Source organism: Lithobates pipiens, unplaced genomic scaffold (assembly GCF_037356315.1).
Source record: "Lithobates pipiens isolate NorthernLeopardFrog02 unplaced genomic scaffold, aLitPip1_a1.2 Scaffold_18, whole genome shotgun sequence".
Lineage (NCBI taxonomy): Eukaryota > Metazoa > Chordata > Amphibia > Anura > Ranidae > Lithobates > Lithobates pipiens.
In genome coordinates this window covers 635,551,732-635,577,078 of record NW_027507758.1, presented here as the reverse complement: position 1 = coordinate 635,577,078, position 25,347 = coordinate 635,551,732, and the positions used below count along the sequence as shown (strand labels likewise).

At 47.1% G+C, this 25,347-nt stretch overlaps 1 protein-coding gene across 1 annotated transcript in view; it reads right to left on the bottom strand.

The window, feature by feature from the left end:
- LOC143989319 (NACHT, LRR and PYD domains-containing protein 3-like) overlaps positions 1–25,347 on the bottom strand; it is a 160,277-nt gene that overhangs the window by 41,403 nt on the left and 93,527 nt on the right. Inside the window, exon 8 of the mRNA XM_077489406.1 lies at positions 6,474–6,644. Within this exon, the coding sequence (XP_077345532.1) occupies positions 6,474–6,644 (171 nt within the window). The remainder of the gene's footprint in view (positions 1–6,473; positions 6,645–25,347) is intronic.

The following is a 25,347-nucleotide window of genomic DNA, read 5'->3' as shown; positions in this document are numbered from 1 at the left end:
GGCCCGGCACTCCTTTCAGCTTTGCGTTCACAGGCAGATGAGTGGCTAACACCGCTCAATTTGACAGTTGGTAAAGTGGTGTGTGACAACGGTGCCAATCTGCTTAGCGCATTGAAACAGGGCAAAATCACGCACGTGCCGTGCATGGCACACGTCTTAAACTTGGTCGTGCAGCGATTCCTTGTCAAATACCCTGGGGTCCAGGACATCTTGCGGCAGGCAAGGAAAATCTCGGCCCATTTCAGAAGATCTTACACGGCCATGGCTCGCCTTGCTGACATTCAGCGGCGACACCATCTGCCGGTCAGACGTCTTATTTGCGATTGCCCGACGCGATGGAACTCAACCTTCTATATGCTTGATAGGCTGCTCCAGCAGAAACGTGCAGTTAACGTCTACCTGTATGAACTCTGCGAAAGAAACGGTTCTGGGGAGCTGGGTTTTTTTTCACCGCGCCAGTGGCTGCTCATGCGCGACACATGCAGACTTCTGCGGCCATTTGAGGAGATCACCAAACTGGTCAGTCGCAGCCATGGCGCCATCAGTGACATGGTACCTTATGCCTTCTTTCTGGAGCGTGCATTGCGTCGTGTCATTGATCAGGCTGTGGAGGAGCAGGAGCGGGAAGATGAGGAAGTCGCAATGCTGGATGAATTCCCAGGGGGGGCTACTCTATCTGAGACAAGTCAACAACAGGAGTCTGATGAGGAGTCAGAGGAGGATGGTGCCGGGGCGGATGAGCAGGAGCAAGAAGAGCATGCTTTAAACCTTTCTGGGATCCCTGTTGTGCGAGGATGGGGAGAGGAGAATGAAGAGGACGACATTATCCTGGATGATGAGCAGGAGCCAGGCCACCACACCGCTTCCACTTTAGTGCAAATGGGGGCCTTCATGCTCCAGTGTTTTAATAGGGACCCCCGTATAAAAAGCATGAGGGTCAAGGACCAGTACTGGGTGGCAACGTACTTAGACCCCCGGTACAAACACAAAATGGCGGAAATGTTACCGCCGTCGCAGAGGGCTGTCAGAATGCAGCACTTCCAGGCCTTGCTTCGAGAAATGCTGCATTCTGCTTTTGCGTGCGCTGGCAGAGGAGCAATTCCCACTCCCAGAGAAGGATTTGCGGGTACCAATCCAACAGCGCCTGCAAGAAGAGGCCGGTTTGAAGATGTGTTGGTGACTTCGGATATGAGGTCATTCTTTCAGCCGACCCATCGACAGGTGTCATCCGGATCCAGCATCAGGGAACGCCTAGACCGTCAGGTGTCCGACTACATTGGGTTAACGGCCGATGTGGACGCTCTGAGGAGTGATGAACCCCTAGACTACTGGGTGGGCAGGCTTGACCTCTGGCCAGAGCTTGCCCAATTTGCAATCGAACTGTTGGCTTGCCCCTCATCCAGTGTCCTGTCCGAAAGGACGTTCAGCGCAGCAGGGGGGATTGTGACCGATAAGCGTACTCGCCTAGCTCACCACAGTGTTAACTACCTCACATTTCTAAAAATGAATGAGGCATGGATCTCGGAGGAATTCAACACATGTGATCAGTAGACCATGTATATGTCTATAAACAATTTTTGGAATCAAGCACACAGACCTTCTTAATTCATTTGGCTCACTTCCCTGACCCAAAAAAGCACACCGTACTATATGCCCCTACCCTCCTCTTTGAAGAGGTTGAGCGGTGTCATATTTCTACTGGGGCTGCTTATTATGAGGGGTTCCCACCATCCCTGTGCTGTGCTGACTTCCTCCTGGGTGTTCTTATTATGAGGGGCTCCCACCATCCCTGTGCTGTGCTGACTTCCTCCTGGGGGTTCTTATTATGAGGGGATCACACCATCCCTGTGCTGTGCTGACTTCCTCCTGGGGCTGCTTACGGTGCTGCTGTCAGCGCTGTATGTCACGGAGCTGCTGTCAGCGCTGTATGTCACGGAGCTGCTGTCAGCGCTGTATGTCACGGAGCTGCTGTCAGCGCTGTATGTCACGGAGCTGCTGTCAGCGCTGTATGTCACGGAGCTGCTGTCAGCGCTGTATGTCACGGAGCTGCTGTCAGCGCTGTATGTCACGGAGCTGCTGTCAGCGCTGTATGTCACGGAGCTGCTGTCAGCGCTGTATGTCACGGTGCTGCTGTCAGCGCTGTATGTCACGGAGCTGCTGTCAGCGCTGTATGTCACGGAGCTGCTGTCAGTGCTGTATGTCACGGAGCTGCTGTCAGCGCTGTATGTCACGGAGCTGCTGTCAGCGCTGTATGTCACGGAGCTGCTGTCAGCGCTGTATGTCACGGAGCTGCTGTCAGCGCTGTATGTCACGGTGCTGCTGTCAGCGCTGTATGTCACGGAGCTGCTGTCAGCGCTGTATGTCACGGAGCTGCTGTCAGTGCTGTATGTCACGGAGCTGCTGTCAGCGCTGTATGTCACGGAGCTGCTGTCAGCGCTGTATGTCACGGAGCTGCTGTCAGCGCTGTATGTCACGGTGCTGCTGTCAGCGCTGTATGTCACGGAGCTGCTGTCAGCGCTGTATGTCACAGAGCTGCTGTCAGCGCTGTATGTCACGGAGCTGCTGTCAGCGCTGTATGTCACGGAGCTGCTGTCAGCGCTGTATGTCACGGAGCTGCTGTCAGCGCTGTATGTCACGGTGCTGATGTCAGTGCTCTGTATTACGGTGCTGCTGTCAGTGCTCTGTATCTCCTGCACCCTCTTGTTTGCCTACCCTGGTCCCTGACCTTCCCTCTCCTCCATTGCCTTCATTAGCTCCATAGTCCTGAATTGTCAGAACAATTTCCCAAATAAAAAAAAAATGCTTGTAGTTATCGATCCCAAATTCACCTCATACATGTATTATGCTATTGTCCAGGTGGTGGGACTACGTGCTACCCCCTAATAATTACCCCGTGGCCGCAAATTCGACCTAAAGGTTTGCGAAATTCGCCTCCCATTGAAGTCAATGGAGCCCGCGGCGAACGGTCGTTTTCGCGAACGTTTGTGCCCGTTCGCGTTTCGCGTTCGCGAAACGTCCCGTCGGAAGTTCGTCCATCACTATTCCTAAGGGTCAATTTATGCGACTGCGGAGAAACTGCAGCAAAAAGGATACTTTTCTCGAGCAAGCAAGCTCAATAGGAGACAGATTTCACGAGAAAGGATATGGTATGGATTTAATCCAAGAAAAAATAGTTGAAGTAGAAAGAATGGATCGTCGAGACCTCCTTAAGGATAAAGATATACAGCCGAACGGAATAGTCAATAATAAGTTTAAAGAAGGAGCTTTAGTTCTCGACTATAATAATCAATATAAAAGTGTTGAAAAAATAATTAAAAGACACTGGCACATTCTTCTGAATGATAAAGATTTCCATGAGGTATTACCATCTAAACCTATATTCATCTATAGACGTGCCCCCAGTCTTAGAGATACTCTAGTAAAAAGCATACCCGACCCCCCCGTGAACAACTTTACGTTTTTCACGGGGAAAGGATTCTACCCCTGTAAAAGGTGCGTTGCATGTGTACGTGCCAGTACACCGAATAAAGTCTTCCAATTTCAATCCACTAGCACTGGCAATACACACAAAATTAAAGATTTTATTTGCTGTAACACAGTAGGAGCTGTCTATGTCCTTGAGTGTAGTTGCGGCCTACAATATGTGGGCCGCACTAAAAGACCTTTAAAGACCAGACTCAAGGAACATATACAGAACATCCAGAAGGGATACGATAAACATAATGTTTCCAAACACTTTGCCATCCACCATAACAGAGACCCCAAACATTTAAAATTTTGGGGTATTGTCCCCTACGCTAAACATTGGAGAGGGGGACATAAAGTGAGGACTCTAAGTCAAATTGAGTCTAAGTGGATTTTTTCTTTAGACACTTTCACCCCCAGGGGATTAAACGTTGAATTTGATTTAAACTGCTTTATTAGCGATTTTTAATTTTGGTAGACGGTTTTTAGTATCTATTATTTATTGTGATCTGACCACACTAGGCTTTTTTCCACATTTCGGTAATTGATTGTTTTATTGTAAACAACGTAACATTTTATCTGCTATTTTGTGTAATGTATACGTCATTTCTGGGTCCTGCCCCTTATACTGTGGTTTGAAATATTTTAATGATATTTTAAACATAACCATTTTTTTTATAACCTTTTTTAAGATATTTTTAAATGCTTTAATATACCATTTGACATTTGTTTCTCTCCCCCTTTATGGTCTGTCCTGGTCTATTTTTAGTCTATTTTATTTCCATTTTTTATCCTTGGTGCAGGATATTTTATGGTTATCAATTTTAATATTATTTTTTATGGCCGTTCTTTATTTTCCCATTATTCCATTTGTATTTGTAGATACTAGTTTACCGAGTGTCATATTGCTGGCCCATTACAGGGATATGCTGATCTATCTGCCTCTTTGCAATTTAGGCTACAGTAATATGGCTACCGGCAGTCTATCCAGCTCTATACATCTACATAATATTCCCCAGCTGTATTTAAGTCTAGCTTTTGTGAAACTACTTTCTAATAAATGATTTTTACAGTATTGCGGTCCAGACATAATAGTATCTGTTTCGGGGTGACGGCCATATAGCTTTATAGACATATATTGTCTTTTTCCCCTTGCTCCGCCGTCCTTTTTCGTTTTTCTTTGTCTTTATGCAAGTGTCTGACATGCTGCACACAGCATTTGCGGTGTGAGCTCGATCAAGTGAGGAGTATACCCACCCTGATTGGTCCGTCCCCTTATATAATTTCCCTGTTTTCCTTAGCATGATATATGATAGGGTGAGGCGAACGTTGTCTTGATACGCCCACCCGCTCCTATTTGTCCGCCCATATACACATCAGCCCTGATACTCATTAACACCATATGAACTATGGGCGGAAGTTCTCCGCCCAGAGCTCTTAAAAATCACTTCCTGTCACCATCTTGCTATCCCAGTTGAAGTCCTATTGTTGACGTAACGCGTAGGAGCCGGAAGTGACGTTTACATCCGGGCTAGTTGCTCGGCGGTCTGCTGTGCTTTACATGTCCATCCTCTTGTGAGTAGTTATTTTTACTTTTAATAAAATTGTTTTAAAAATACTACACTATGGCGGTATCTCTCGGTTTATCCTTTTGAGCCTGGTGACCATACACAAGGAAACTGGATATATTTGTGTCATCTCCAAGATTCCATTGTACAGCCATCACCTGGATCATCCTCTGTTTCCTGATTGCCCCGTGTGTCTGTTTTGCTGCTTAATCCCGCAGCAGGGAGGTAATTACCTAGTGATAGCACAACCACTGGCACGGATCACCACCAGAGGATCGTTTCACGTTTGGCACTTTGCACTTCAACCCGATTGACGCTTTTTCTGTGCTGCGATTTTTTAATCTTTAGTGGCATGTCTTTATTGGATGCTATTTGGGACACTTTAGTTTGATGCACTGACACGATTGTGCTTCACATATATGGTTTACATCATATTGCATTTTATTTAATTTTTTTACCGCTGTGATTCACTGATTTGTTTCGAGTATTATATGCACAGGTTTTATGCACTTTTTTTGTTGCATGTAGTAATCTTAATTAGTTCTTGCACATACCCGCAATTTTTAATTGTTTGAGTTGATCCACTTTTTTATTGACCACTTTTGATGTTTCACATATTCTCACATTGATTTACACTTGGTCATTTTATAAGATTGTGTTTATAAGATTGTCTTTTTTCTCTTATTTTGGGGTTTAATAAGTAAGCGCACACACCCCTTTTTTTTAAAAATTGCAACAGCTTTCATTTTATTTTCCAGGGCCTCTGCTTTCAGAAGATATAGAATGTTTGGGGTTTAAAAAAATTGCCCCAAACAGCAAGTGGTTAAAGCACATTTCCACTTTTGCAGTCAAATTTGAGAATACCGCTGTTTTACATGTAAGATGCTATGAAAGGTGAACATATTCTTTAATTAGGCAAACAGCTACACAGCCCCATCATGAACAAAGAATACTATGTGGGATTTTTCCTTGATGGAGGGTCCAGAAAAGAGCAGCTAAAAAAAGATAAGCTGCATTTTTGTGTAATTGAATAGAAAGTTATGCAATGGGAATGGGGTCATGTTACAAATATACAGTAGGTGTTATCCCAAACTGGATGCATAAGTGGAAATGCTATGTGGGTAGTACAAGTGGGTAGTGCAGACTTAAAGTAAAACTCAAGGTAAAATTACGATAACAATAAATTGCCTATTAAAACATAAATATAACAGGGCCAGTTTTCATCAGCAATATTTACTCTTCAATCCAGAGATTTCCCTTACTTATTCTCTGTGGATTATTTATAAATAGACCACACCTTTTCATTTATTAAACAAATCCTAGCATAAATCTCAGCTCCTGTGGGACACATTTGGGATATTTGAGTGCCTCAAACAATAGGTTTATGAGTCATTTTGATAAGTATATCATACACTAATATTATACGAATATAATTCTCACCTCAGCTCCTGTAGGGTACAGCCTGGATCTCTGAGCCCATCACAGACAAGTTTTACTCCAGAGTCCTGCAGTTTATTATATGATAAATCCAGTTTGGTGAGGGATTGATTTGTGATAAGAACAGATCTGAGATCATCACAGCACAGACGAGTCAGATCACAACCCCAGAGGCTGCAGGGACAAAATAGAATAGATAAAAGTATGCAAAGAGATCATTACAAAGATTTATTGGATTATTTTTCAAAAATCCAATGTCTGTCAATCAATTCACCCAAATTATTTAACTACTTGTATACTACTACAATGTATATATATGGCCGGGTAGGAGCCTTCTACTTTTGACTGGACATTCCTGAATGTCCTTCAGAAGAAGGGGGATCGTGTGTGTGCCCACGCAGTGCAGCGATCCTGATGCGCTTGTGTCACTCGGGCACGGCGCATTTCGGATCGGCAGGAGGGCTCTGTGATTGGCCCTCCTGATCACATGACGGCCGTGTCCAATAACAGCTGTCATCTGATCTAAACAAGCAGCCGGTTGCTAGGCAATCGGCTCTCCTCTCCTCACACGGAAGTCTCGTGAGGAGAGGAGAGCAGATCACTGCAGCCGGCTGGTGATCAGTGAGTATGAGCTGTTTGTTACAGCTTTTTATTCATTGATCACCAACCTAGTGTAAAACACAGTATAAATACAATGTCCCCACACGTGTCCCCAAAAGACACATGTCCCCAAATAATAAAAACACATGTCCCCCACATATGTCCCACTAAAATCACATGTCCCGATGATTATCTGCACACATGTCCGTGATCACACAAACTAATTATTATACACTTAACGGAATTTTTTTTACCAAAGACATGTAGCAGAATACATTTTGGCTTAAATTTATGCCAAAATTCGATTTTATTGGATTTCTTCTAAAATAGAAAGAAGAAAATATTGTTTTTTTTTCCACATGTACGCTATTTTTTCGCTTATATCGCAAAAAATAAAAAACTGAGTCATGAATAAATACCACCAAAATAAAGCTCTATTTGTGCAAACAAAATGATAAAAATTTCATTTGGGTGCAGTGTAGCATGACCATGCTATTTTTATTGAAAGTGCGAGAGAGCTGAAAACTGAAAATTGGGCTGGGAAGGAAGGGGTGAAAGTGCCCTGTATTGTAGTGGTTAAACAACATTCACTCTACATATAAAGCCAGTATTCGCCCAATGAAAATAACATTATGTGGCTTTTGACAGCATCTTCAGAACATCTGTAACATCTGCAGAAAGTCTTTACTGCAATATTCACTCTATTTCAAAATGTATCTAATTGAGCTGTCAAAACTTTTCACAGGTTAATTTTTACAGTTCTAAAAAGGCTCAGCTTACTTTTCCAGAGCTAACCAACTTGGCATATCTGGCATGTGGGCTGGTATTCCCATAGCAAAGGAAGGATGTCCCCCAAAATGTAACGTCCATCAAGGCACTAGTAAGCAATGCTGATGGGTATCGGGCTCTTCAGTAGTTTGGAATGATTGACAGGGAGGAAAGCTTATATCCCACCTATTTCTCACTGCACCACCTCAAGATTGAGCAATGAGGGGTGTCTACCAGTGACATGACTTTCATGTTTTCGTGAAAACTAATAAAAAAATATATGCGCTGTCACAAAAAACAGATATCAAAATCCATAACCCTACACCTAATGTCTGTTCATCCACCAAAATCAACAAATCATAAAATTATATTTTGTTTTGCGCTGCTGAAATAAACAGAACTTTACAATGTTAATTATCCTTCATTATACATATGTCATTCTACAATATCATGGTATAATATATTTGAATCATAGACCATAAATGATATATGCCAATCTTAACAACCTAAGAACCATATCCTTACTCCCTTTTGCCTCCAAACTCGAACTTGAATGTCTGGTGTACAACCAACTGACATTCAGAACAACCTTCTTGATTCCCTTCCATTTGGATTATGCCCACAACACTCCACAGAATCTGCTCATCTAAAAATCAAAAATGACTTACTAACAGTTAAAACCGATGGACACTAATCTGTACTCTTACTCTTGTACCTCTCCACTGCCTTTGATAAAGTTGACCCCCCCCCCCCCCCCCCTCAATTTCCCTGGTCTCCATGACTGTACTCTTCATTGCTTCTAATCTTACCTATCTCATTTCAGTGTCACTTAAAAATGCACTTCCTTTTCTCCTATTGCTCTCACCATTGGGGTCCCCTAAGGTTCTGCCCTTTGACCTTTCCTATTCTCAATCTATACCTCCTATACCTCCTTCTTGGGTCAGCTGATATCTTCCCATGGTTTTCATTAAAATTTCTATGCTGACAACACCCAAATCAATCTCTCTACCCCTTAGCACACCCCATCAGTTTCCTCACGTATCACTGATTTACTGACATCTGACTGGATGTCACACCACTTCCTCAAACTCAATCTATCCAAAACTGAGCTCATAATATTTCCTCCCCCACATGCCTCTTCCACTGATCTCTCTGTCAAGATCAATGGCTCAACTATCAGTCCATCCCCACATGCCAATGTGCTAGGGGTAATCCTGGACTCTGAACTGTCCTTTCAGGCCCACATCCAATCACTTTCCAAATAATGCTGCCTTAGCCTCCGCACCATCTTCAGAATATGCCCCTTTTTATCCAATGACACCGCAAAGCTCCTAATTCACTCCCTTGTTATCTCTCGCCTCCACTACTGCAAAGCCTTCCTCATTAGCTTACCTTTACATATAGGGATGGCCGAACTGTTCGCCCGGCGGTTGGTTCGCGGCGAATTTGGCGTGTTCGCGATTCGCCTGATCGGCGGACTATTGCCGCTGTTCGCCCGGCGGACATATGTGTTTACAGTGTGAAAGAACTTTTACCCATGATGACACATCCATCATGGGGTACAGGACAGCCAATTGAGACATTTCAGCACATCGACAATTGGACATTCCCCCTACCTTATAAATAGACCTGATCTGGCGGTCATTTTACATTCTGTCTTATGTCAGTTTAGGGACAGGACGCTGTGTGGAGCAGGGAGAGACTGTAGTGACACTAATCGCTAGCTATTAGGTCCACAAAAGTCCTTTTAAGGACTGGTATAGGTGTAGTACAGTATATAGGGTTCAGTGCACTGCTGTGCTGGTGATTGCAGCAGCCTGTATTTTGTCAGTGTAGGGAGGGACAGGACGCTGTGTGCAGCAGGAACAGTCAGTTTAATCACTAGCTAGCTATTACTATTAGGTCCACAAAGGTCCTTTTAAGGACTGGTATAGGTGTACAGTATATTGGGTTCTGGTGCACTGCTGTGCTGGTGATTGCTGAGTGCACTGCTGACTGATTCTGCAGCTGTCTTTTGTCAGTTTAGGGACAGGACGCTGTGTGGAGCAGGGACAGTCAGTTTAATCACTAGCTATTACTATTAGGTCCACAAAGGTCCTTTTAAGGACTGGTATAGGTGTACAGTATATAGGGTTGTACATGTATAATATACTTTCTTCCAAATGTAGAAAGAATATTATACTTGACTACTGCCCGATTCTGCAGCTGTCTTTTATCAGTGTTGGGACTGAGGGACAGTCTGCAAATCACTAGCTACTAGGTCAACAAAGGTCCTTGTAAGGACTGGTATATGTGTACAATATATAGGGTGCTGGTGCAGGGCCGTGCTGCAGATTACTGCCCTATTCTGCAGCAGTCCTTTATCAGTGTAGTGACTGAGGGACAGTCTGCAAATCACTAGCTACTAGGTCCACAAAGGTCCTTGTAAGGACTGGTATAGGTGTACAATATATAGGGTTGTGGTGCACTGCTGCTGACTGCTGCCCTATTCTGCAGCAGTCTTTTATCAGTGTAGTGACTGAGGGACAGTCTACAAATCACTAGCTACTAGGTCCACAAAGGTCCTTTTAAGGACTGGTATAGGTGTACTATTTGGTGTGCAGTATATAGGTGTGTAATACACGTATAAAATACTTGCACATATAGAAAGCATAGTATAGTGCGTTTCCACTGTGCAGCATTGTGACCGCTGAGCGGTTCTTCAGCGATACTACAAAGAGTGACAAACGCAATAAAAAAAAAAGTATTATAACTGGTGTGATAGACCAGTGGTCCCCAAAAACGACAGATTGAAGCGGGGTGTTATATACCTTCTTCCACATACATACTGCACTTCTCTAGAGACTTGTCACAGGGTCATTTAAAAAATGACAGGCAGAGGAAGAGGCAGGCCCTTCTGCAGGGGTGGTAGGGGTAGGGCAGGAGCAACAGGCTTGAGCCAAAGTGGCAATTTGCAGAAGGTGCGTGCGATTACGTCAAAGGAAGCACCAGACTTGGTTGAGTGGCTCACTCAGCCTTACTCTTCTGCACCCTCTGCACCCTCCTCATCCTCTCGATCTGCACCCTCTTCTTCACTCTCTGCTGTGTGCACCCCCAAAGACACAACCACCAAAACCACCACCACCATATACCTTCCACTTGAGTCACAGGAATTATTTTCCGATCCATATCAAGACATTTCTGATGTGCAGCCACTCTTGGCATTGGATCAGGAAGAGGAGGTAGCAACAACCGCCACTCAGCAGTCTGAGGACAGTACCCAGATCAGCCCAAGGAGGAGGTTGGTTCCCGCTGTTGCTGCCTACTCCAAGATCTCTAATTATAGTGGTGGGGAAGGTGACGTCAATGATGACGTGTCTAGTGATGTCATGTGAGTGCCCACAAGAGAGGAAGAGGGGAGTTCAGAGGGAGATATGGACCAGCAGATAGGGAGGAGAAGCAGGAAGAACTTACATTGCACAGGAGGGACAAAGCAGACTGATAATGTATCAGAAGCGAGGCATCAACCATGTGCGGTCACATCTGGCGCTCCCAGGACACCGGCACATGGCTCCGCAGTGTGGGCTTTTTTTAACGTGTCCGCTGCTGACAATAGTGTTGCCATCTGCAATCTTTGCAGTCATCGCATAAGTCGCGGTAAGCCCAAAACTCACCTAGGGACGACCGCCTTAAGAAGGCACATGAGCTGCCATCACTGAGCCCAGTGGGAGCAACAGAACAAACAAAGCCACACTCCAGGCTCTCACCGTCCAGCCTCGTCTTCTACTTCTCCTTCTCCTCTCTCCTCACAATTGTCCTCCACTCCACCTTCCATCACGCCATCCTCACGTTTTTCTGCAAAAAGGCAGGCTTCCATGGGCCAAATGTTTGAGCGTAAAAAATGGAATTACGTACCGGTAATGTCCTTTTCCAGGAGTCTTTCAGAACAGCCACCTGAGACACCGGCTCCTCCCCTCTGAGGAAACACCGCCTTCATTTTCATAATTTAAGCCTCCTCCTCCCTTCGTTCCTCAGTTCTTCCAGAGTACCTCCGGCAAACTGGGGAGACACAAGAACACGTCAAACAAATAAACTTTTTAAGTCTTACCTGACGGCCTCATGTAATGAGTTCCCGATGATCTGCAAACAATTTGGGTGGGAACCGGTGCTGTCCTGAGACTCCTGGAAAAGGACATTACCGGTACGTAATTCCATTTTTCCCCAATCGTCTTTCAGGACAGCCACCTTAGAGAGGATAAGCGAGTATATTACCTTAGGGTGGGACTACTGCCTGCAGCACCTTACGACCAAAGGCTTGGTCTTTGGCTGACAGAAGATCCAGTCTATAGTGTCTCACAAACGTAGAAAAACTGGACCACGTTGCAGCTCTACAGATCTGTTCCGGAGATGCACCAGCCCACTCTGCCTGAGAAGTTGCCACCGCCCTGGTTGAGTGTGCTCTAATCCCAGCTGGAGGATCTAATCCCCCTGCCACGTATGCCTGCCCAATGGCTAACCTTAACCATCTAGCTATCGTACGCCTAGAGGCTTTGGAACCCTTCCTGGCCCCTGAAAATAAAACAAAAAGTGAATCAGTCTTTCTGAACTGACTTGTGCAGTCTAAATAATAAAGAACACATCTTCTCACATCCAGTCTGTGAAAAATGTGTTCCTGTTCTCTAACTGGATTTGAACAAAACGTAGGTAGCACAATCTCCTGCATCCTATGGAAACTAGAGGCTACCTTAGGTAAAAAGGCCGGATCCATCTTCAAAACCAGACGATCCGGAAAAACCTGAAAAAAGGGAGCCCTAACAGAAAGGGCTTCGAGTTCACTTACTCTCCTTGCTGTAGTGATCGCCACCAAAAACACCGTTTTGAGAGTGATCAGCTTTAATGAGCAAGATTCTAACGGCTCAAAAGGTTCCCCTGTGAGAACCTGTAAAACTACAGAAAGATCCCAAACTGGGAAGGGGGAGCTTGAAACCGGCCTCTGCCTACCTAGGGCCCTGAAGAACCTTACGACCCAAGGATCTGACGCTAGATGTTTCTCCAAAAACACGCTCAAAGCGGAAACCTGACCCTTTAGTGTTCCAAGCGCTAACCTCTTATCCGCCCCTGCCTGTAGGAACTCTAGAACGGCTACAGGGCTGTGTACGTTGAAGGAACCCTCTGAACACCAGCTGTTAAACCGCCTCCATACATTTAAGTAAATGGACTGGGTTTCCTTTTTCCTACAGTTTAGAAGAGTGGCTACCAACCGGCCTGAGAAGCCCTTGGCTTTCAGCAATTCTTCCTCAGAAGCCACGCTGCCAGGTTCCATCGTCCTACCTGAGGACAGAACACTGGACCCTGAGACAGGAGATCCTCCTGCACTGGGAGAATCCAGGGGGGTTCTACAGACAGGCCCTTCAGGATCGAGAACCACGGCCTCCTGGGCCAGTGAGGTGCAACTAGAATAAGGGTAGTGTTCTCCACTTGAAACTTCCTTAATACTGCCGGAATGAGCACGGGAGGGGGGGAAGGCATAGCACCTGGAGAAACCCCAACTCTGTGCTAGTGCGTCCACCGCCAATGCCCCGTCCCCCCTGTTTATGGAGAAGAAAGTGGCTACTTTCACGTTTTCCTTTGCGGCAAAGAGATCTATTGAGGGAATCCCCCATCTCTGGGTGATCATTTCGAATATTTCCTGCTTGAGAACCCAATTGCCTTCTCTCAGAGTTCTCCTGCTGAGAAAATCTGCCACCTGATTTTGTTCTCCCTTCAAGTGGATTGCTGAAAGGGACAGGATATTTGCTTCGGCCCATCTGAGGATGGCTTCCGCTAGGGCCCATAAGGATTTGCTCCTGGTGCCCCCCTGTCTGTTGATGTAAGCTACCACCGAGGAATTGTCCGACCTTAACTTTACGTGATTCCCCCGGAGCTCTTTCTGAAAGGCCCTGAGAGCTAGATCTACTGCCCTCAGCTCCCTCCAATTCGAGGATCTCCTCGAGTCCCTCTTCTCCCAAATACCCTGTATTAATCGGGAGTCTAGGTGTGCCCCCCAACCTGAGCTGCTTGCATCGGTCGTGACCACCCTGGAGGTTGGCATAACCCACTCTAGACCTTGGGACAAATTTGCTCCCTTCCTCCACCACCAGAGGGACCTCTTTACCTGATCTGGAATCGAAACCAGAGAATCCAAAGATCCCTGGCTGTGATTCCAAATTTTCAGAACAAATAATTGTAGAGGGCGGTAATGTAACCCTGCCCACTGAACTGCTGGAAGAGCGGATGTCAGCAACCCTAGTGCCGACATGATCTTCCTTATGGAGATCTGGTGGTTGCCCTGAAGAAACAACAGAGCCTTGTCTACCTTTTGAATTTTCTCCAAAGGAAGAAAGACCCTTTGTACTGTTGAGTCCAACACGTACCCCAGGAAGGTGACCCTCTGGGAAGGAACTAAGTTGGATTTCTCCAGGTTCAGGAGCCAACCCAGGCTTACTAACAAGTTTCTTGTGACCTGTAAATCCTGAATTAACTGTGTTGGGGAAGGGGCAAACAGAAGATCGTCGAGATATGCGATCACCGAGATTCCCCTGAGACGCAGAAATGCCAGAACTTCTGCCATCACTTTGGTGAAGATCCGGGGGGAAGAGGATAGCCCGAAGGGAAGCGCTCTGAACTGAAGGTGTAGTACTTCCATTGGAGTTCTCACTGCCAGTCTGAGAAAACGCTGGTGGGACTCTGCGATGGGAATATGCAGGTATGCATCTTTCAAATCTATTGATGCCATGAAACAGTTCAGTGGAAGGAGTGCTTTTACTGAGTAAACCGAATCCATCCGAAACCTTCTGTAGGTAACTGAGACATTCAGAGGCTTCAGGTTCAGGATGAGCCTGAATTTTCCCGAAGGCTTGCGAACCACGAAGACGTGAGAGTAGAAGCCTCTGCTTGTCTCTCCTACTGGAACCCGTACTACCACCTCCTGTTCTTCCAACTCCTGAAGAGAGGAAAGAAGGGCAGATGATTTTTCTGCGCATTTTGGCAGCTCGGTGACAAGGAACCTCAGAGGAGGGAGTCCTGAAAACTCCAAATGGTAACCTCTTCTGACGATCCCCAAGACAAACTGATTGGAGGAAATCATCTCCCACTGTGGGAGGAAGGCCCCCAACCTTCCTCCCACCGTGACCCTGTCACTGAGATTTCTTGGGCTGTTCAGGAGGGCGAAAAATTGCTCCCCCGGGCCCCTTGCTTTTGAGTCCCCAACTTTTCTTCTGCTGAACCGAACGGGGGGCTACAACCCTTTTCTGGGGACGAGTCCTTCTTTTGGCTTGTTCTCCAAATTTCCTTTTAACAGGAAAGGCCTTTCTCTTGTCTGCTGTGCGATCTAGCACCGCTTCAAGACCTGGTCCAAACAGTAGATCTCCTGTAAAGGGGATTCCACAAAGTTTAAGTTTGGATGCATTGTCTCCAGGCCAGGTCTTCAGCCATAAGGCTCTCCTGGCAGAGTTGGTCAGAGCCAAGGACCTTGCCGATATTCTCACGGATTCAGCCGAAGCGTCCGCTATGTAGGCTATCCCCTTAAGAAGCATGGGAAAGGAGGATAGAATAGTCTCCTTTGCTGTCCCTGCTTCAATGTGTGCGCTAATCTGGGTGAGCCAATACTCCATGTTGCGGGCCACCACTGTGGCTGCCATGGCTGGCTTAAGATTTCCCTGTGATGAATCCCAGGCCTTTTTAAGAAGGCAATCCATCCTTCGATCCATAGGGTTAGAAAGTACCCCCATATCCTCAAAGGATAGATCCGTGTGTCTGGACACCTGGGAAAAAGCAGCATCTAATCTGGGAGATTTATTCCAGACGAGAGTCTCTTCCTCCGAAAAAGGAAACCTTCGTCTTAATGCCCCGGAAAAGAAAGGTTTCCTTTCGGGATCCCGCCATTCCTTCTTGATGGTATCGATCAAGACGTTATGCACTGGGAACACCCGCTTTTTTTGTTCCCCCATGCCCTTGTACTTTTGATCATGGAGTGACAATGTCTTAGTTTCTTCTTGAATGCCTAAAGTGGTATGAATAGCCCCCAAGAGCTCATCCACATCCTCCAGGGAAAGCTTATACCGCGAGACTCTGTTGGATTCCCCATCCAACACCTCGGCGTCAGACTCCCCCTGGGAGTCTGAAACGACACTGTCAATTTCTTCCTCAGCTTCCTCCCTGGGACCCCCTGGATTCTCTCCCCTTGCAGGAGGAACGTCCACTGGGCTAGATGGTACACTCTGCTGCGCTGGTGTAGGAGTGCTTAAGGGCTGAGGCCATTGGAAACTGGAGAAAAAGGTTTTGAAGGACTGAAAGGTACCAGAGAGTTCCTTCATAGAAGCTACCAGATCTGCACCCTGCTCTGCTGCCTGTTCCCTAAGTAAATCTTCAACACATTGTTTACAAATTGCTTTAGACCAGGAGTGTCCCATAGGAGTTCTACATGAAGGGCACTTCTTCTTAGAACCATGGGGGGACTTGCTCGTGGCTTTCTGAAAGACAGAAAACACAGGAAGGAGCAGCATAAGCCTAAAAGAAAAGAAACACCAGCGCTACATAGAGGACCACCGGGAGTGCCCCACCCTAGGATCAACCATCACCAGGATCCCAGACGCACTACCCTTACCCCCGACCACCAAGGAGGAACACCAGTGGAGCTACTGGATACAAGTAAGGGAACACCTCCCCAGGGTTCCTCTTACCTTTTGAGTGGCTGGTGCTGTTATCTCCAGGAGTTCTTGAAGCCTCTGCTTCGGACATTCTCCCGTTGAGGAAGCGTGGTACGAACGTGCCTCCAACAGCTACCTGTGCAACTGTAGAAAGAGAGGCTGCACCAGCCGAACGCTAGGTTCCCCTTCACGTGCCGCGTCCGGAACCGGAAGACGCGGATCGAACGAAGGGGTCCGCCCCCACCGGAACTGACGTCGCCCGCCTACCGGTCCGGCTTCCAGCTCCCAGCCGGCTGCATACACAGGGGGGCCCTGGACGCCTTCGTTCAGCGCCCCACTGGGCGAAACGCAGGGATGAACCTCCCCAAAGACTTCCTGCTTTCCCCAAGCGAAGATTGGAGTGCGTGTAAAGGTCAGTCGAGTGTTCAGCTTCCCCAGCCGACCGGACTGTTTGTTCCGTTGAAACACTCGCGGGTGAACGAACGGACGACCCCATAAACTTCCTGCTTTCCCCAAGCGAAGTTTAGGGTATATGGACAGTACGAACACTTCAGCTCCCCGCTGCTAGGACTGTCCCGGACCGACCGATAAACGGTCGGATAACCGAACGGGGCCGGGGCTCCGCTCGGATAGCTTCAGTTTCACCAACCGAATTCAGCTTTAAGGTTCCTTAGCGGTGTCTCCCCGCCGGAGGAAACACCATAACTGAGGAATGAAGGGAGGAGGAGGCTTAAATTATGAAAATGAAGGCGGTGTTTCCTCAGAGGGGAGGAGCTGGTGTCTCTCTAAGGTGGCTGTCCTGAAAGACGATTGGGGAAAAAATGATGACGCCGAATAACTCTCTTGGCCAACGGTTGACGGCTGGCTTGTCAGAACTGATAGCCCGCCAACTGCTGCCATATAAACTGGTGGACTCGGAGGCCTTTGGAAAATTTGTGGCCATTGGAACACCACAATGAAAGGTCCCAGGAAGGAAGTATTTCTCACAGAAGGGCATCCCAGAGCTATATGGCCATGTTCAGCGGCAAGTGAATGTACCTCTGGCACACAGTGTTGGTGCCAAGATACATCTGACCACAGACACGTGGTCTAGCAAACATGGGCAGGGAAGGTATATCACTTTTACTGCCCACTGGGTGAACCTTCTGACGGCCGTCAAGCATGTAACCCGTGGCACCCATGTAGATTTGGTTTTACCGCCACGGATTGCATGCAGGCCTGGCTCTTCTTCTCCTCCTCCTCCTACTCCATCCTCCTCCCTCTCCTCCTCGGCTGACTCCTCCTTTTCCGCTGCTAGCGTCTCTTCTGCTGTGCCGCCCAAGCTCCCCAGAACCTATTTGACATGCCAGGTGAGACGTTGCCATGCCGTGCTGCGTCTGTTGTGCCTGGAAGCCAAGAGCCCCACTGGCCCGGCACTCTTTTCAGCTTTGCATTCACAGGCAGATCAGTGGCTAACACCGCTCAATTTGACAGTTGGTAAAGTGGTGTGTGACAACGGTGCCAATCTGCTTAGCGCATTGAAACAGGGAAAAATTATGCACGTGCCATGCATGGCACACGTCTTAAACTTGGTCGTGCAGCGATTCGTTGTCAAATACCCTGGGGTCCAGGACATCATGCGGCAGGCAAGGAAAATCTCGGCCCATTTTAGAAGATCTTACATGGCCATGGCTCGCCTTGCTGACATTCAGCGGTGACACAATCTGCCGGTCAGACGTCTTATTTGCAATTGCCCGACGCAATGGAACTCAACCTTCTATATGCTTGATAGGCTGCTCCAGCACAAACGTGCAGTTAACGTCTACCTGTACGAACTCTGCGGCAGAACAGGTTCTGGGGAGCTGTTTTTTTTTTCACTGTGCCAGTGGCTGCTCATGAGCGACGCATGCAGAATTCTGCGGCCATTTGATGAGATCACCAAACTGGTCAGTCGCAGCCATGGTGCCATCAGTGACATGGTACCTTATGCCTTCTTTATGGAGCATGCATTGCGTCGTGTCATTGATCAAGCCGTGGAGGAGCAGGAGCGGGAAGATGAGGAAGTCACAATGCTGGATGAATTCCCAGGGGGAGCTACTCTATCTGAGACAAGTCAACAACAGGAGTCTGAAGGGGAGTCAGAGGAGGATGGTGCCAGGGCGGATGAGCAGGAGCAAGAAGAGCATGCTTTAAACCTTTCTGGGATCCCTGTTGTACGTGGATGGGGAGAGGAGAACGAGGAGGACGACATTATCCTGGATGATGAGCAGGAGCCAGGCCACCACACCGCTTCCAGTTTAGTGCAAATGGGGGCCTTCATGCTCCAGTGTTTTTTAACAGGGACCCCCGTATAAAAAGCATAAGGGTCAAGGACCAGTACTGGGTGGCAACCTATTTAGACCCCCGGTACAAACACAAAATGGTGGAAATGTTACCACCGTCACAGAGGGCTGTCAGAATGGAGCACTTCCAGGCCTTGCTTCGAGAAATGCTGAATTCTGCTTTTGCGTGCGCTGGCAGAGAAGGAATTCCCACTCCCAGAGAGAGTTGCGGGTACCAATCCAACAGCGCCTGCAAGAAGAGGGCGGTTTGAAGATGTGTTGGTGACTTCTGATATGAGGTCATTCTTTCAGCCGACCCATCGACAGGTCTCATCCGGATCAAGCATCAGGGAATGCCTAGACCGACAGGTGTCCGACTACATCGGGTTAACGGCCGATGTGGACGCTCTGAGGAGTGATGAACCCCTGGACTACTGGGTGGGCAGGCTTGACCTCTGGCCAGAGCTTGCCCAATTTGCAATGGAACTGTTGGCTTGCCCCTCATCCAGTGTCCTGTCCGAAAGGACGTTCAGCACAGCAGGGGGGATCGTGACCGATAAGTGCACTCGCCTAGATCACAACAGTGTTGACTACCTCACATTTCTAAAAATGAATGAGGCATGGATCTCGGAGGAATTCAACACATGTGACCAGTAGACCATGTATATATATCTATAAACGATTTATTTAATCAAGCACACAGACCTTTTTCTCCATTTGGCTCACTTCCTTGTACAAAAAAAGCACACCATACTATATGCCTGTACCCTCCTGTTTGAAGAGGTTGAGCGGTGTCATATTTTTGGGCCCCAGCAGCAAGTTGCTGGTTTCAGTGCTGCTGTCAGTGCTCTATATCACGGTGCTGGTGTCAGTGCTCTATATCACGGTGCTGGTGTCAGTGCTCTATATCAGGGTGCTGGTGTCAGTGCTCTATATCAGGGTGCTGGTGTCAGTGCTCTATATCAGGGTGCTGCTGTCAGTGCACTCTATCACGGTGATGGTGTCAGTGCTCTATATCACGGTGCTGGTGTCAGTGCACTCTATCACGGTGCTGGTGTCAGTGCACTCTATCACGGTGCCAGGGCCGTTTTTAAGGCAGGGCAAAAGGGGCAGCTGCCCTGGGCCCTGTCATTGTTGTGGGGCCCATAGCAGCTGCTTCATACTTGCCAACTATCCTGGTTTAAATTCCCTCGTCCCTTGAGGATTTAGTCTTGTGCTGTGTCCCGATATCTCAGTGTGAAGTGCTGCTACTAATGTTGCCCAGCTCTGCCTTATTGTTGTGTAAAGATCACTCACCTTCAGACCCTGTGTTTACATGTAAATTACCGGCATTCATATGTAAATAGGGGCAGCCAGCGGCATTGATATGCATATCATGCCCCCCTGAGGTCATATCCACAGTAATCTCTAGCAACCAATCAACAAGCAGAAATCATGTGCTGTAACCTTTAGCAACTAATCAGCGAGCCATAATGTGTGCTGTAACTTCTAGCAACCAGTCAATGAGCGGTAATGATACACTGTAACCTCTGGCAACCAATCGCAATAGCTGCCTGATCTGATTCAGTAAACTTATTTTGAGTCTAGCTGCTATTTATTTTATGTCTCAGAGCTGGTGGAAAGCAAAAGTGCATGGGGGGGTGGGGGGCCCAATGAAAAGTTTTGCCCAGGGTCCAATCAATATTAAAGACGGCCCTGCACGGTGCTGGTGTCAGTGCTCTATATCACGGTGCTCGTGTCAGTGCACTCTATCACGGTGCTGGTGTCAGTGCACTCTATATCATGGGGCTGGTGCTCTATATCACGGTGATGGTGCTCTATATCACGGTACTGGTGTCCGTGCTCTATATCACGGTGCTGGTGTCGGTGCACTCTACCACGGTGCTGGTGTCGGTGCACTCTACCACGGTGCTGGTGTCGGTGCACTCTACCACGGTGCTGGTGTCGGTGCTCTATATCACGGTGCTGGTGTCGGTGCTCTATATCACGGTGCTGGTGTCGGTGCTCTATATCACGGTGCTGGTGTCGGTGCACTCTATCACGGTGCTGGTGTCAGTGCTCTATATCACGGTGCTGGTGTCAGTGCTCTATATCACGGTGCTGGTGTCAGTGCTCTATATCACGGTGCTGGTGTCATGTGCACCTCACCGCTCACATGACCAGGCAGAACTTCCAAACACAGCCTGGCCAGACTGGTGGTAAGGCCTACCTACACAATTAACCCTCAGAACCCCTATCGTTCTGAGGCAAAGAAAAATAAAATTTACATGCGCGTGATATTTCATCCAAAATGTCATCCGCTACATAGTCTTGACACCAAAGGTTTGGATAAAACTGGCTATTTACAACCCCTCTATTAAATAAAATTAACAGTATAAAACAAAGCATAAAAACGTTTTGATTGCCGATCCTTGGAGGCACTACATATCCAACTCTTTACCTTATATCTGTGTAGCGCTGAAATTTCTGCCTACTGATCCTATGTTAAAGGGGTTGTAAAGGTAAATGTTTTTTCACCTTAATGCATTCTATGCATTAAGGGGAAAAAAATCTCACAGTGCCGACGCCCCCAGTCCCCCCGTTTTACTTACCTGACCCCTCGAAAATCCCACACTTGCCCCCGCCATCCTCTTCGCCACTCAGCCTGGCCGCTGATTGGCTGGAGTGGATGGATTGAAAGCAGCGCAGCCATTGGCTCGCACTGCTGTCAATCACATCCAATGACGCAGCGCGCCGGGGGGCGGGGCCAAGTGATACAGCGAGCGGCTATAGCCGACGGCTGTGTCGCAGGAGCGCGCCCGCAGGTGCTTCTCACCATGCGAGGGAGCTCGCGTGAACGTGAGAAGTACCTGCGGGAGGAAGCAGAAACAGCTGCCGAGGGACCCCAGAAGAGTAGGTTCGGGGCCACTCTGTGCAAAACGAGCTGCACAGTGGAGGTAAGTATAACATGTTTGTTATTTTAAAAAAAATAAAAATTTTTACTTTACAATTCCTTTAATGTTATTACAATGTAAGTCTATGGACATTATAATGGCTTAGTATTTGGTGCCATCTAGCAGGCAATAACAAGAAATGGACTTGGATTCTTCTCTTTCTTGAACATTGAAAAGCATCACAGGAAGTGACTATGTTTATGTTCCTTTTATTTGACCTTTGCCTACCCAGAATGCTAGGTGACCTACCCATGGTCACCTTGGACAGAATGGCATGCTGGGTAGATTATAAAAGGGCCCCGCGTGGCCATCTTAGCTCTCTTCGGAACGCATGGCCTGCCTTCGGAATATTTACAAACTTTGCCATCCCTATAAGTGTAGAAGCAAGACACAGTAACCGGATCGGTTGAGGATCCAGAGACACTTCTTGAAGCATCAGAAGGACCCGGTTCAACTTGTGGAGCAGAGCGGTGTGACGGAGCTGGCTGGCCAGAAGCAAGACATGGTGCACCGGAGCAAAGCTGTCACACTTTTCAGTATCCAGTGGGTGAGAGGGCTGTTGCCCATTGTTTATTATGCACTTGTACACACCTAGGCAATCAACACAGCACTGCTGGGACTTGTAGTCCTACAGAGAAGGTTTTGCTAAATACTGAATTTAAGCAGGCCTCAAGCCTATTTTGCACAGTTTCCTTAAACCTGTGTTATCATCTAGCAACCCCAGGTGTTTCCACTACAGGAACAAGTACAGCATTAAAGTGGATGTAAACCCATCGATTTAAACAGTTAAAAAAAAGCATGCCAGGAATGCTAACTGCACATTGGCTGTGCTCTCAGCCAAACTATCAAACCATCCAATGGCTTGTGTCGTAACGAATCACATGTGCAGCACTATAGCAGTTGAAGATTAAACAGAGGCAAAGATGGCAGTTTCCTTGGCTGAAAATGATAGGGGAGTTTATTTCCACTTTAATTTACAATTATACTTGCCATCTCATTTTTGGATTACAAATTATCACAAACATCAAAGCTAGCAGAAGAAAGAAGATTAAGGACCGGATTTTACATTATAAGGCCTGGTATCTTGACTAAAGTAGGGGGAGCTCCCTAGTGGTATATATACACTGCAATTGTCAATTTTTATATCACTTAAGCCCTTGGAGTGTGCCTGGAACTGGGAGAGTTGTCAAGCCTATGTACTCTGGGCACTAGTTCCATTTTAGAACACACCTTCAAGGTACATATAACTACAAGATTATCTGCACTTATTATTGTGGTTAATCACTACATTGCTGCACTACATTGGTGAGGCATTGTAGTTTCTGTGATTATATTACTTTACCATTATTACAGTAAAAATATGTTATCTTTGGTTAAGTGAACTGGTGTGGAGTGTTGTTCTTTGTTGTCAACAGCAGGTGGAGACACAGGACATTCAGGTAATAACAAGGTATACTGTTATTATATTGTGTATTTTGAGGTTGCCTTTCACTGTTAGCTCTACACTAACATCGCACCACAGCTGTGTCAAGGGGACTGAGTCTAGTCAGTGAGGGTTTATTAGCAGAGTACATGCCCAAACAAAACTCAGCAGCTCCTTCGGGGGTCAGTGCTACATCTGCTTAACCATTCATGGTCCCTGTCTCTTTGCATCTGACTCAGGGATGAACCACCTTCAGCAGATAACCATAAACTCCCAGTTAACCACGTAACTGGCATTCAACAGGGACCCATATCTCAGATGTGTCCCAACCATAAACTCCCATTTAACCACATAACTGGCATTCAACGGGGACCCATATCTCAGTTGTGTCCCAACCATAAACTCCCAGTTAACCACATAACTGGCATTCACCGGGGACCCATACCTCAGATGTGTCCCAAACCTTTAATTGCATCATTTTACTTCCAAATGCCTCCAAAAACCTAACTGCCACAGCGCCAAAGTGTGAAGCCTCACACCTTTGTGCCCCGCCTACAAAGAACTGCTAGCTGTATTCCCTCCTGCAAAGCTAAGGACCACAGATCTGTACCCACCTCATTAAGGTGAACTCCATCCCCATGGAGATATCTCCATGTCTCGAACTCAAGCTCCTTATGCCTGACCACAAGGCCCCCATTCCCTGCAATAAACCTCCCAACCTGTTTATTGGCCTTAACTTGGGCCCTGTTAATCTTAGCCACCGACCAGGATGCCAGGTGGTGCGGGCCACCATCTCTGACCATACCACTATCGTGTGTGGGAAAGCCGCTTGCAGTCGCAGCACATCAAATTTTATGTCTCTTATCAGGTGCCTAGTGGATCTAACCCCCGGGTCATTACCCCCTGCATGTATGACCAATACATCCAGGGGCCTATCCCATCTGGAGATCCTGTTAACCTCCTGCACAACCCTGCTCCATAACATCCCTGGAATTCTAATCCACCGGATGCTGACTTCTGCTCGTGGGAAACCCAATTGTCGGCCATTAGGCCTGACATCAGCCCTCTTTGCCCCCCAATGAACAAAAGAATGGTCCAGGATCCAAATGAGGCAAGTATGATCTGAAAGAAAAAGTGAAACATGGCACACACAACCATCATCATCTTACTGCCACTACTACTCAACAGATCATGGAAATAAACACAAAGCAAACAAGGGGGACACATAACCCCCACCTTCCCTTTTTTTTTTTTTTTTTTTTTTTTTTTTTTTTTTTTTTAAACCAAAAAACCCGTATTAAATCAAATGGGGGTGAATGTAAATTTTGAATCTGTCAGATTCTGACCTACCAATATGCTTAATTACCGCGCTGTCCAGACCCCACCGGGCAGCCTCAGTGGCTGCCCCAATCCTAAACAAATGTGATGGAAAATTACTGCCCTTAACACCGGCAGATGAAAGGCAGTGCCGCAGTATCAAAATAAATTGAAAGTAACTTAGATAAAGCCAAACCATCAGAATGGATCAGAAAAGAACCAGCCACTGCTTGATGAAGCCGTAAGTAAGCCATCACCGTCTGCACAGGGCATGTGAAAGAACCCTGTATTTGGCACAACTCAACGTGAGCCTCCCTGCCGGTTTCATCCATCTTTGAATGGCTGATGAAAAGCCTGACCACCAAGTCGTCGCAGTGAACATCGTCCGGCGAGAAGCCCCCGTGTGCCACCTTGGAAGGGTTGACCAGTTCCCCCACCCTGAGGGCTCCATAAAATGCCAACACAAATGCCGCTCGGAATAGTATAGTAATAGTCTCAAACTCTGATGAACAAACTATAGCTGTCTGTAGAAATAACACATGCAACATATCAAAAGTGATAGGCCGGCACCGAGCGCCCCTTCTATAACCTCCCAATGCCTGTTTTACCAAAAAGTCCTTGGTAAAATCAGGCATGCCCCACATTTTGAACCAGAACGCCATGCCAGCCAATTTTCTTTGCATGGTTGAAATGGATATCCCTTCTTCAAAACACTTGCATGTAAAGTATATAAGTAACTGTCTCATCTCCCCACTATCACCTCCACAGCCTGACCCAAAAATTCCCCATACCCGGTAGAACCAGCCACATCTGTAAAGAGTTCCAAATCATAGTTGCTGACCGGGCCCTCCATCCAGATGGACCACCAAT